The sequence below is a fragment of the Mauremys reevesii genome, linkage group 4, assembly GCF_016161935.1.
Source record: "Mauremys reevesii isolate NIE-2019 linkage group 4, ASM1616193v1, whole genome shotgun sequence".
NCBI lineage: Eukaryota > Metazoa > Chordata > Testudines > Geoemydidae > Mauremys > Mauremys reevesii.
In genome coordinates, this window is record NC_052626.1 from 71,605,507 (window position 1) to 71,618,097 (window position 12,591).

Sequence of the window (12,591 nt, forward strand, 5' to 3'; positions counted from 1 at the left end):
TTGTTATTAGGACATTTAGTGCACGGGATGAGGTAAACAAAATGTTGTGGTAGGCATGTATAGGACCAATGAGATCTTAAAGGTGTGTTGTGAGGGGTGTTGATCATTGTAGCAGTGGAGATAAGTCCGCAGGTTTTGCTTTTGTTGTTGTGGCAGAATCTGGTGCTACTTTGAGTTGGTGTGTCCTGGTCTATGGGGAGCCTGCTTCTGATGATGAGCTTGGTCTTCAAACAACCCTCCAACCTCTCTGGGTGAAATGAGACAATCGCTATGCTCTCAAATGAACTTACAGAGGAAGAGGATAGAAGACAAAAACACCATATCACTGTGAGTGAACACTTTTCACAAAGTGATCACTCTACATCTGACCTATCAGTCCCATTCTCAAAGGAAACCTGCACAACACTTTCAAAAGATGAGCCTGGGAGCTTAAATTCCTAACGTTGCTAGACACTACAGCCAGGTCTACGCTACACACTTACTTCAATATAACTATGTCGTTCAGTGGTGTGAAAAATCCTCACTCCTGAGCAATGTAGTTATACCAACCTTAACCCCCCATGCAGATAGTCCTATGACGGCAGGAGAGCTTTTCCTGCTGACATAGCTACCATCTCTTGTGGAGGTGGAGTTATTAAGCAAACAGGAGAGCTCTCTCCTATCAGCTTAGAGCATCGTCACCAGACAGTGCAGCCACACCAATGCAAGTTTGTAGTGTAGACCTTCCCTAAAAATCATGGTCTTAATTAAGACACTGAATTTATGGTTTATTACAAGAATCTGCAATCCACTAAACCTCCTTTTTGTCCTATGATAGCCTATTACAGGGGTGTTAATAGGCTACTTCACCTTGAAAGGTCTCTTAGAATATGTGCTAACTAGTTATGCTAAACTATCTGTTGGCCTTGTATTTAGCTGTGACACTCTGAGTACTTTCCCCAGACCTGAGGAAGAGCTCTGTGTAGCTTGAAAGCTCGTCTCTCTTAAGGAAGAGGAAATTCTGGGATTGGTAGGGTAAACACTTTCTTTAGAGTGAGGACAGAGCACAGGCATTCTCTCGCTTGAGTATAACTCTGTCTATATTCTAATACTAGACTGTTCTCTCAAGTTGGTTCTGAACTATTAATTTGCTGATTCTGGAAACATACAAGAGAGGTAACAAGATCTGGATCACAGTCAGTATATTTTTATTCATATTTCAGTTTTTAAAATGCTTACATTCTGTGTCCTGAAATGGTTGTTGCAAAGTCTGACTAAGGGACACTTTATTTATTTAATTATTTATTTATAAAAAGAGTATTCTGGAAATAGATTGGTATGTTAATGCCACAACATTCACAATCCTGCAAACTGAGGCCAAGGACTCGCTGGATAAAAGCTGTTATCTGCACTTGCATGTCCTACTTCGTTAGTTACCATCCTATCCACCACTCAATAGCAATAGGTTCTAATTCATTTGACTGCAGTCCAAAAGATATTAAGAGCTGTTAACTGCAGATTCCTCACTCTTAACTCACACAAGATGCCTACCAGAGTCCCACTAACAATAAAATGACCTAGTGTAATGAACTAGAGTTACAAAGCATCCAAAAACCAGACAGATATAAGAACAAGTACTCCAAATCCAGGCTTACAAATTCATTCTATAGATAATCGATATGGATGAGGGAAGGAGAAAAGGTAAGACAGAGTATGCAAGAAAAACTTAAATGAGCCTGGATTTGAAAAGCCAGAATATACTTTGCAATAAGATTCCCACTTGTAAAGGAAAAATAAGCTCCCTTGATGCTGAGTACTGAAGTGCAACTCCTTCCACCGCTGGTCACAGAGGTGGTGTGGAGCAACTCCACAACAGTGATGCAAACCCAGTGGCTGATGTAGTGTTGGGTGGAGGATTGGAGGATCTGTGCAGCAGTAGTTTCCCAGCCCCTCAGCCAAGCCTGCCCATGCCCTGACCCCTTGTTGCTATGCAGATGGATACCCAGTGGAGCTGAGCTCCACAAAGAGGTGCATATATTATGCAGAAACCTCCAGAATCTTCCTTCGTTCAGTGGAACTGCACCAGTCCTGCTAGCAATTGATCCTGCAGAACTACAGAAACAAGGGCAAGAGTTGCTGTTACAGATGAATATGTATAGGAAATTATCAATTTCCCCAACTGCATGAGTAGCCTTCACTTTGATTTTCTCATGCTCACAATCACTTTGTATTGATTCCCAGTGTTAGGTATAAACTCTGTCTCCTTTGGTGTTTTTCCTTCATTTTCCTAACATTTCAAATAAAACCAAAATATGACATCTGTCTATCGACAGAACGTCCCAAATTCTGGCTGCCACGCTATCTACGGCAGACTCTGGTGAAGAAAGTAGGAGAGACAATCAACATTGTGATTCCCTTCCAGGTATGTGATTGATTCAGTTTTGACATGGTTCTCTTTAGTTGCTTATCTAACAGATTATTTTTTCCTTACCCAAGCTCCCCTGCTGGCTGGCCACTGATTCCTAAAATGATGGGCTCATGTGACCTTTAATCTAGAATCAAATGTGATAGTAGCCTTATATGGTTGGATAGTTTACAGTAAATAAAGCCGAGATATGCAGCAAATTAGGCCAGTCCTCACACTAGGTCAAATTCAGTTTGCTCATCCAACAGTTCTGAAGGAACTCAAATGTGAAATTGCAGAACTACTAACTGTAGTCTGTAACCTATCATTTAAATCAGCTTCTGTACCAGATGATTGGAGGATAGCTAATGTGATGCCAATTTTTAAAAAAGGCTCCAGAAGTGATCCCAGCAATTACAGGCCTGTAAGCCTGACTTCAGTACAGGGCAAACTGGTTGAAACTATAATAAAGAACAATATTGTTAGACATATAGATGAACATAATTTGTTGAGGAAGAGTCAACATGGTTTTAGTAAAGGGAAATCATGCCTCACCAATCTACTAGAATTCTTTGAGGGGGGTCAACAAGCATGTGGACCAAGAGGATCCAGTTGATATAGTGTATTTAGATTTTCAGAAAGCCTTTGACAAGGTCCCTCACCAAAGGCTCTTATGCAAAGTAAGCTGCCACAGGATAAGAGGGAAGGTTCTCTCATGGATTGGTAAATGGTTAAAAGATAGGGAACAAAGGGTAGGGGGTAAATGGTCAGTTTTCAGAGTGGAGAGAGGTAAATAGTGGTGCACCCCAGGGGGGTCTGTTCTGGGACCAGTCGTATTCAACGTATTCATAAATGATCTGGAAAAGGGGGTAAACAGTGAGGTGGCAAAATTTGCAGATGATACAAACTTACTAAAGATAGTTAAGACCCAGGCAGACTGCGAAGAGCTACAAAAGAATCTCTCAAAACTGGGTGATTGGGCAACAAAATGGCAGATGAAATTTAATGTTGATAAATGCAAAGTAGTGCACATTGGAACACATAATCTCAACTATACATATAAAATGATGGGATCTAAATTAGCTGTTACCACTCAAGAAAGATCTTGGAGTCATTGCGGATAGTTCTCTGAAAACATCCACTCAATGTGCAGCGGCAGTCAAAAAAGCAAACAGAATGCTGGGAATAATTAAGAAAGGGACAGATAATAGGACATATTGCCTCTATATAAATCCATGGTATGCCCACATCTTAAATACTGTGTGCAGATGTGGTCGCCCCATCTCAAAAAAGATATATTTGAATTGGAAAAGGTTCAGGAAAGGGCAACAAAAATTATTAGGAGTATGGAACGGCTTCTGTATCAGGCGAGATTAATAAGACTGGGACTTTTCACTTTGGAAAAGAGACGGCTAAGGGGAGATATGATTGAGGTCTACAAAATCATGACTGGTATAGAGAAAGTAGATAAGGAAGTGTTGTTTACTACTTCTCATAACACAAGAACTAGGGGTCACCAAATGAAATTAATAGGCAGCAGGTTTAAAACAAATAAAAGGAAGTATTTCTTCACACAACGCACAGTCAACCTGTGGAACTCCTTGCAGGAGGATGTTGTGAAGGCCAAGATCATAACAGGATTCAAGAAAGAACTAGATACATTCATGAAGGATAGGTCCATCAATGGCTATTAGCCAGGATGGGCAGGAATGGTGTCCCTAGCCTCTGTTTGCCAGAAGCTGGGAATGAGCGACAGGGGATAGATCAGTTGATGATTACCTGTTCTGTTCATTCCCTCTGGGGCACCTGGCACTGGTCACTGTCGGAAGACAGGCTACTGGGCTAGATGGACCCTTGGTCTGACCCAGTAGGGCTGTTCTTATGTTTGTTTACAATAGTGTAAGTCTGGAGTACATCCACTGGAGTCAATGGATTTACTCCCAATTTATATCAGTGTAACTGAGCAAAATTTGGCCCTCTGTTCACAGATCAGATAGCAAGCAGTGAATCAAAATAACAATGATCCAGAACAATGAGCCAGATCTGGCTTCATGTATTTAAGATATATACAGTAGTTCAAATTCAATTATGTTTAAATATATTTTAACACAAAGGATTTTTTGTTGTTGACAAACAATAATTTTATGTATGTCCCTCCTGTTCGTTTTTGTTCTGATAAGTTATTTAAAACTGAGTGTTCCTGCCCTGAGTCATTCACAATACATTGCACAATCTGCACAATGAATAAGATAAGATACCAGCTTATGCTCATACAATTAAAGATGCACTATAATGCGAGGCAATAGAGTTAAAACGTTGTGAGTGAACATTTAAAGAGACTATATAATGAGGCATTGCTGTCTTATTTAATGTTCTCAGTTTGATGGCTTTTACTCCATCCAAATTTCACATGCATGCACATGCACTGCACTCTTTATAAGAAAAAATGGCACATGTCTAAAGTAAGATTTTTAATCCCCTATAACTCTTTTTGATAGTATTAATTAGGTGCCAGAGCTTTGTATAGGCATATTTTTATTATTTAAATAGAAATAAATAAATAACCTGGCCAAATTACATTAAAATATCGCACTTCCTTAAGGACTTGCTTGGCAAACTTCAAATTTCTACCCCCTGCTGCTGAGGTATTAACAATGGGTTAAGATTATTGTTTCCCTCTTTCCTCCTACTGAAAAACAAATGAACCATTTAAAATCAAATTCTCAATGCAAATGTGAAAACTTCGTGAAGTGACAAGCAACTAAAAATGGGGGGTTATAATGTAAATGTTTGTTCCACCTTACCTATAGTTTTTGCTACATGCTCCAGTTGTAATAAATAATATACAATAGTATTTTTATCATTTCACATTTAGGACAAAATATTAAAGAAAAAGACAACAAAAATCAATCATGTTCACTACATTTAATTTAAAAAGATAAGTACTCAAAAACATCTTAAGGAAAGAAAAAAAATCTTCACAAATTTCAATATCAAAAGTTTATTTCATACAAATAATTGTCATCATTCACACTGATATAATAATCAATTGAGGGAAAAGCCAAGCCTTGAGGCTCAGCCCTGAATGTGAGGCTGCATGTATCTGTGCTACCTCAGAAGCATTCAGAAGGAATTGTGACTCCTTCTTTCCTGCTTCCTTCTTCCTTGGGAGGGGAGAGCTACAACACTGGAAAGGGATATAGCTTATTTCTCCTCTTGTACACACCTTGAAAAGAGTGTAAAGAAGAACATGGTGGCTTTTATGGAGTCTATTTATACAATGTGGCTAGGCTACTCATTACCAGAGTATGGGTGTTTAAGCATCTCTGTGCAAATAAGACTGCAGAGAGAGGTGTTCAGAGTTTACACGCATGTAAGGTATCTGCGCGTACATTACATTTGTAATCTGTATGTATGGCGAGGATATTAATGTTAGCGCTTTGTTGGGCATGTATTCAAAGTGTGAAAAATTGCATGGCAGATTTTCAAAACTTCATGTGTGCAATTACATACAATTACTGTGTGCATGCACTTGAAATTATACACTGTAGAATTAACTGGACAGTTAAAAAACTTACTGGTTAACTGTGCTTGCATTTTCTGCAATTGTATGAGCAATCACAATAATCACATATGCCAACAAACATATATTTTTGTATGTGGATTTATGTCAGGATGAGTGTATACAAAGAAGGATGGTCTTCTGACTGAGGCACAGGACTGGAAGTTAGGACTTGAAGATTCTATTTCTGGATTTGACACTGACATTCTGTGTGACCTTGGGCAAATAATTTGATGTCTCTCATTTTCCTCATCTAGAAAATGAAAAAAATGAAACTCCTTTAGTGTCAGGGGTGGGTGTTTGTGGAGATTCATTCATTAAGGTCTGTAAAGCGTTTTGAAATCATCAGATGGATGGAGTTATAGATATGCAAAATATCATTTCAGTAAGTTAGAGAATGTGTATAATGTACTTATAAAGTGCATATGTTGGGGATAGATGGGAAGTCAGAGTACTGTATATACAAATGAGTGAAATCTATGTGAAGTACAGTATGCATGTGTTGTGGCTTGTGGTTTCCAGGTTATGCAAAGGGGTGTATATGCTATGACAGACCCAGACCAGTGGGGTACAGGAGTCTGGTAGAGGGCAAATATACTGGTCACTGGATGAGTAGTTTTCTGTTCCCTGAGTGACCAGAGCAGGGGCTGCACTAGAGTAATCAGGAACCTGCTAGAACCAATTAAGGCAGACAGGCTGATTAGGTCACCGGCAGCCAATCAAGGCAGGCTAATCAGGGCACCTGGGTTTAAAAAGGAGCTCACTCCAGTCAGGTGGAGAGGAGCCAGAGGAGAGGAAGTGCGTATGAGGAGCTGGGAGCAAGTGGCACAAGGAGCTGAGAAGTGAGAGGGTGTGCTGCTGGAGGACTAAGGAGTACAAGCGTTATCAGACACCAGGAGGAAGGTCCTGTGGTGAGGATAAAGAAGGTGTTTGGAGGAGGCCATGGGGAAGTAGCCCAGGGAGTTGTAGCTGTCATGCAGCTGTTACAAGAGGCACTATAGACAGCTGCAATCCACAGGGCCCTGGGCTGGAACCTGGAGTAGAGGGCGGGCCTGCGTTCCCCCCAAACCTCCCAACTCCTGATCAGACATAGGAGGAGTTGATCCAGACTGTGGGGAAGATCACTGAGGTGAGCAAATCTGCCAATAAGCACAGGACCCACCAAGGTAGAGGAGGAACTTTGTCACAACGCATAGGGGTGTATCTATTCAATGAGCAGTGGAAAGTCAAAAATTTGGAGCATGTCATGTGCGAAGTTGAGACATATGGAGTTTATGCCTTATGTCTGAGCCTCATGCTTAATACTACTACCATGAAATTAAATACTTACCATTGTTCTTTTTTAAGTCCCTCACCCCTAAACTTTCTAAAGTATTTTTTTCACTGATGTCTAGCCACATACAGAATGCAACATTTATAGGGCAGACAATTTTGAGTTACTGTTACTGATAAAGTTGAGTTACTGTTGTTAAGTCTTTAAAACCTTTTTAAATTGAAAAAACATATAATTTTGCTGCTGTGATAACTCTCAACAGCTGAAGTTTTCCACAAAACATTTTTTTTGGTCTGAAACCAAGAATGGAAAATTTCAACTCAAAAGAATTCTTGATAAAGCTGTAAGTGAAAACAAGTTTAACGTATGTTGATTTGCAACCTTAACTATAGCTCTCACTAAGGTAAATAGCTCTGAAGGAACTTATTAAATCATATTTAGACTACAATACCCAATTTTATCACCTTTTCTAATCAAACAAAAAACAACAAAAGGAAAATACAAATGAAGATGGAGAGGATTAGCTTCTTCAGGCAGGCTAAAAAAATTAGGACTGTACTTGCTAAAGAAGAAGCACTTCAACAGATAAGATTGTAGTCTTCAAAATGCAAAAAGAGATTTGGAGTACATAGACAAGCCTCTGAATTAATGCTAAACCTCTGTGAATAGAAGACACAATCAGGAATTGAGGAGCACTGTCTGATGGCACTGTAAGTCAGAATCCTGTGTTCTATTCCTGTGACTGAGTCTCTGACCTTGTCAAAATCACTTATTCTCTATGGGCCTCTGTTTACCCATCTGTAAGGCTAAGATTTAGTCATGGATATTTTTAGTAAAAGTGATGGACAGGTCACGGGCAATAAACAAAAACTCACAGCCAGTGACCTGTCCATGACTTTTATTATAAATACCCATTACTAAATCTCTGCTCTTAGGCTCTGTTGCTCTGGGGGGGGGCTGCTTCAGCAGTGGGGACTGTCTGCCCCCGGTGGCCCGCTGCTCCGAGGCCTGTGGGGACTGGTCTCCCAAAAGCCTCCAGGATCGCCCCCGGGTCTGCTGCTCCGATCACCTCTGGGACTGCTCCTGCTCTGGCGCTCCCCGGGCCGCTGCTCCAGCTGCCTCCAGGACTACTACTGCTTGGGCAGTCTCCGGGACCAGCTGCTTGGGTGGCCCTGGGGTCAGCCGCACCAGTTGCTGCAGCTGCGGAAGTCATGGAGGTTTCAGAAGTCATGGAATCTGCGACTTCCGTGACAAAATTGCAGCCTTACCCATCTGTAACGTGAATTCTACTATTCAGCTACCTTGTAAGGGTATTATGAGGCTGAATTAATGTTTGTAAAGAAATTTGAAATCCTTAGATGAAAAATGCTAGAGAAGGGCAAAAGCCAAGTAATTAGTAGACCATGCTTTTTCTTATAGAGCACTGTAATCTTGTGGGACATCCTGCCAAGAGGAGGTGGTTAGCACACTTCTATTCCAAAATTAACTAGACAGATTCTAGGAGGAGTATTATGTGCTATTAGTGGGGACTCAAGGTATTCCTTAGCTGCCTTCCTGCCCATCATATATCTGTGAATGCTAGTATCTAAAAAACATTGTTAGAAAAAAATCACTTCTCTATCTCCCTCCAGTAAAGCCCCTGAGGCTCTTCTGGTGTGCCATCCACCTACTCTGCCTCTCACTGTTCCCTCCAAGATTAGATATTGCTCATTACAGAAATCCAATCCTCTGGGATATGAATTAGGAACATGCTTTCTATGGGTTCATGCTTTTCACAGTCAATAGAGTATCAGGATATGAAAACCAACAATGCAAACATTTGCCCTATTTCATTAGCCACTATAGCATCTTAAATAAGGCGTTATAATAAAAGTGCCTACTCAACCATACTATAACGACAGCAACTGCTAGGTTAGATTTATGACTAAGAGGACACTTCCATAGTAAGTTTCTATTTTGAGCTAGGTATAACTTTCAGAAAAAGCTGCTAAAATTCTCGTGGCTGTTATTTACCGAAAAAATTTAGGGACAGATCTTCTGCCTCCTCTAGTCCCTTTGAGCTATTCCATTTTGCAAACAGGTTGGAAAACCAGCCAAGGACCTGGCCCTAAATGTTTTGGTAAATAATAAATAGGAAATGTTTCGGGCCAAAAGGTAATTTTTTTCCCTTAAAGTTATAAGTTTCTTTAAATAAGTCTCCACCTTGCCAGTTGACATAATACATGGCAGTGGAATTATATGTGAAGATCTTGAGAGTGATAAAATACAACTGAGGAAAGAAAGATTTGCAAGTTGTTCTGGAGCTCAGAGCAATCCAGTTTTTTTAAGTGTAGAGAGGATTCTTTGTGCCTTAAATATCATGGATAAACACATCACATTTGGGTGAAGGCAACTGGCACCCCTTCCCTCTGCGGCACTAGTGAGTGAAATGGGACACTTTGCATACCATCTCTGGTTTGTCCATTGGAACAAAGATGAAATTACTTTAATGAACCAATTACTTGAATGTCCAGGTTATCTTTGTGAAGGTGGAACACAGTCCCCCTTTAGTCACCCTTTGGGGGGGGAGCAGAGAGGTCACATGGATGCTTGAAGCCATATGATCCAGGAGCCTTAGCATGCCCTACCTGTCTTATTATGAGCATATTTGAGTATTGGAGATATGTTTGGGCTAATCCACTGGCTAGGTTGGAATTTAAGGCTGTGCCTCTGAACTCCAATATTTCAGTAAGCATGAGTGTTGATTTTGGTAATCTCAGAGACCCAGAAACTGGAACAATTTCCTGAACTGATGAAGCATCCTGAAAAGATTTGCCTTGAATCACCAGGGATATATGTGGACTTCCACTCTTCTGAAATGGACTATTACTTTGGAGCTGTGATATGACCAAATGGAAAGATCTAATATTGATACTGTTGATTCTATGAAATGGAGGTACTTCCTATGAAACAGATAGATGGTAGTGTGGAAATATGTGTCCTTTAAACTGAGAGCAGTGAACCAGTCCTGCAGATCTAGGTAGGGGAGGGTGGACAGTAAGAACTTCAGATGAGTAAAAAAAAGTATACCAAATGCCTAAAATCCATGATAAGACTTAATCCTCCCTTCCTTTTGAGAATGAGAAACTAAAAGGAATAGAACCCTTTTCATATAAATTCTTTTAAACTTCTTCCATCGCCCCCAGTTGAAGGGACAAGGCAACTTTTTCTTTCAAGTTTATCCTCAGAAGGGTCCCTGAAATGGGATGGAGAGGGAGGGAGGCAATTATGGACTGGAACAGGATGAATAAACCTTGTCTGGTACTTTGAGAATCCACTGGTCTGAGGTGATTCTATTCCATGGCAGGGAGAAGTAAGGCATTGCAAAATGGGGAAGAAAATGGAAGCAATCTGTAAAATGGTCTAGTCCAAGGCTCTCAACCTGACCATCAAACTTACTGCTAGCAATCTACTGCAACAACTAATGATCCAGAGGACAGAGTAAAGATCCTATTCCTAGAATAGCATGGTTACTTTCCAGGTGGCTCAACAGATGTATAGTTTCTGGCCAGACCTTTGCCTGAAGGTACTTGTTTCTAAAAAAGAACTTCCTTGTAGTGGCAAAGAAAACCTAAAGGATGCTCTTGAGTCTCTCAGAGTAAGCAGAGAATCATCTTGATTTAAAGACCTCAGGACCTTCAAAGCACTACTCCTCGATGGTGCTTCTGCAGCATCTTGAGAAGGCTGGAGGACTGTAGCTCAGAGAATCTTTCCATAGTTACTGCAATGGTAAATGAGAGGGCAGCTTGTCAGAGGCATTCATTGCTGCCTGAAAGGAGCATGTGATGTTGGCAGACCAGGTACCAGCTCATGCCAACACCCTTAAGCCTCACTGAACACTTACAGATGCATAGCTGGAAACCAGTGTTAGCATTTTTAGAATAGATGTTAAGTTTCTAAGTATGTGTTTAGACTTTATGAAATGCTTGTGAGTTGCTGCATGCACTAATATCACTTATAATATCTGTATCCCACATTATAAGGTAATATACATAGGGTGACCAGACAGCAAATGTGAAAAATCGGGATGGGGGTGGGGTAACAGGAAAAGAAAGACCCAAAAATCGGGACTGTCCCTATAAAATCAGGACATCTGGTCACCCTAAATATACAAGTGTTTGCTTTGTAACTATAGAAGTGTTTGCTATGAAGCTGGAAACCCCCACAGTCAGGAGAGAAGCCTTACCACGTGTGAAATACTAGTTTACCATTAGAGTTATCATCTCCAGCCCAACAAAAGAAGGCGTGCGGACATCAGAGAAACGACTGTGGAACATCAAGGAACAAAAGGCTGTTCCCTCCACACTCATGAAGAGGGGACATGCACAAACCCTCATTCCATCACACATTGAACTCTGGGGGAAGGGAATAAATATCCCTGACCAGAAGGAACTGCATCACTATACTGCTTGGAATTTTGGAGAGGGCAGTATTTCTAAACTTAAGCAAGTGATCCCCAAGCTGTTTAGCTTGGGTTAGCCCTAAAAGACGTCTAGAGGTTGCATATTACAGCAGCTTCTATACCTTTTAAAACCCAAGACTGTAATTCATTAGTATGTGTACATTTACTTGCTTTAACCTTGTAAATAACTCATTTCTTTTTCCTAGTTAATAAATTTGTAGTTAATTATAGGATTGGCTACAAGCATTGTCTTTGGTTTGAGATCTGAGGTACAATTGACCTGGGGTAAGTGACTGATCCTTTGGGACTGGAAGTAACCTGACTATTGATGTGATTTTTGGTGTAAGGAAACATCTATCACAAAGTAGGCTTGCCTGGGTGGCAAGATAGACCGCAGTGCCTAAGACAACTGACTCCATGTTAAGTCTGGTATAGTACTTGAGGAGTTCATACCTCATACTTCATTGGTGAAATCTAATTACAGAACACACAACCAGTTGGGGGTTTGTGCCCTGGTTCTTGCTATGAGGTTGGCACACATGTTCGTGAGCCACTTCAGACAGCTTGACAGAGTGTTTTGCCACCAACTGTCCTTGTGAGACTGTCTTTTTTGGACTGATTTCTGGTGTCCTCAAACAGCTGATCAAGAAGAGGCGACCAGGTTGTCCCAGGTGAATAAATCAGTTAACTAGCAAACCTGGTAGTACTGTGGATTATAATGTGCCTAATAAATATGGGTTCCTGCCCAGACGTTCTAGGCACCTGGAATCTTTATTTCTAGGGATGTACTTTGGAGGGCCAAATTGTTTGAATGTTTCTTAAGCAGCAGAAACAATAAGAAACCCAATGTAGGATTTAAAAAAAGCACCCAAAGCACTTTTGAGGGGCTAAATATCAGCTGTCTTGGAAATGGCTGATATTAATGGATATGT

General features: G+C 40.6%; 1 protein-coding gene across 7 annotated transcripts in view; it reads left to right on the forward strand.

Annotated features, from left to right (window-relative positions):
* MYBPC3 (myosin binding protein C3) overlaps positions 1–12,591 on the forward strand; it is a 107,205-nt gene that overhangs the window by 77,307 nt on the left and 17,307 nt on the right. For all 7 annotated transcript variants that reach the window (XR_005597653.1, XM_039535133.1, XM_039535128.1 and 4 more), the window contains one exon: positions 2,313–2,401. Coding sequence is in view for 6 of the 7 variants with exons in the window: in XM_039535133.1 (XP_039391067.1) it covers positions 2,313–2,401 (89 nt within the window). In the remaining variant the exon portion in view is untranslated. The remainder of the gene's footprint in view (positions 1–2,312; positions 2,402–12,591) is intronic.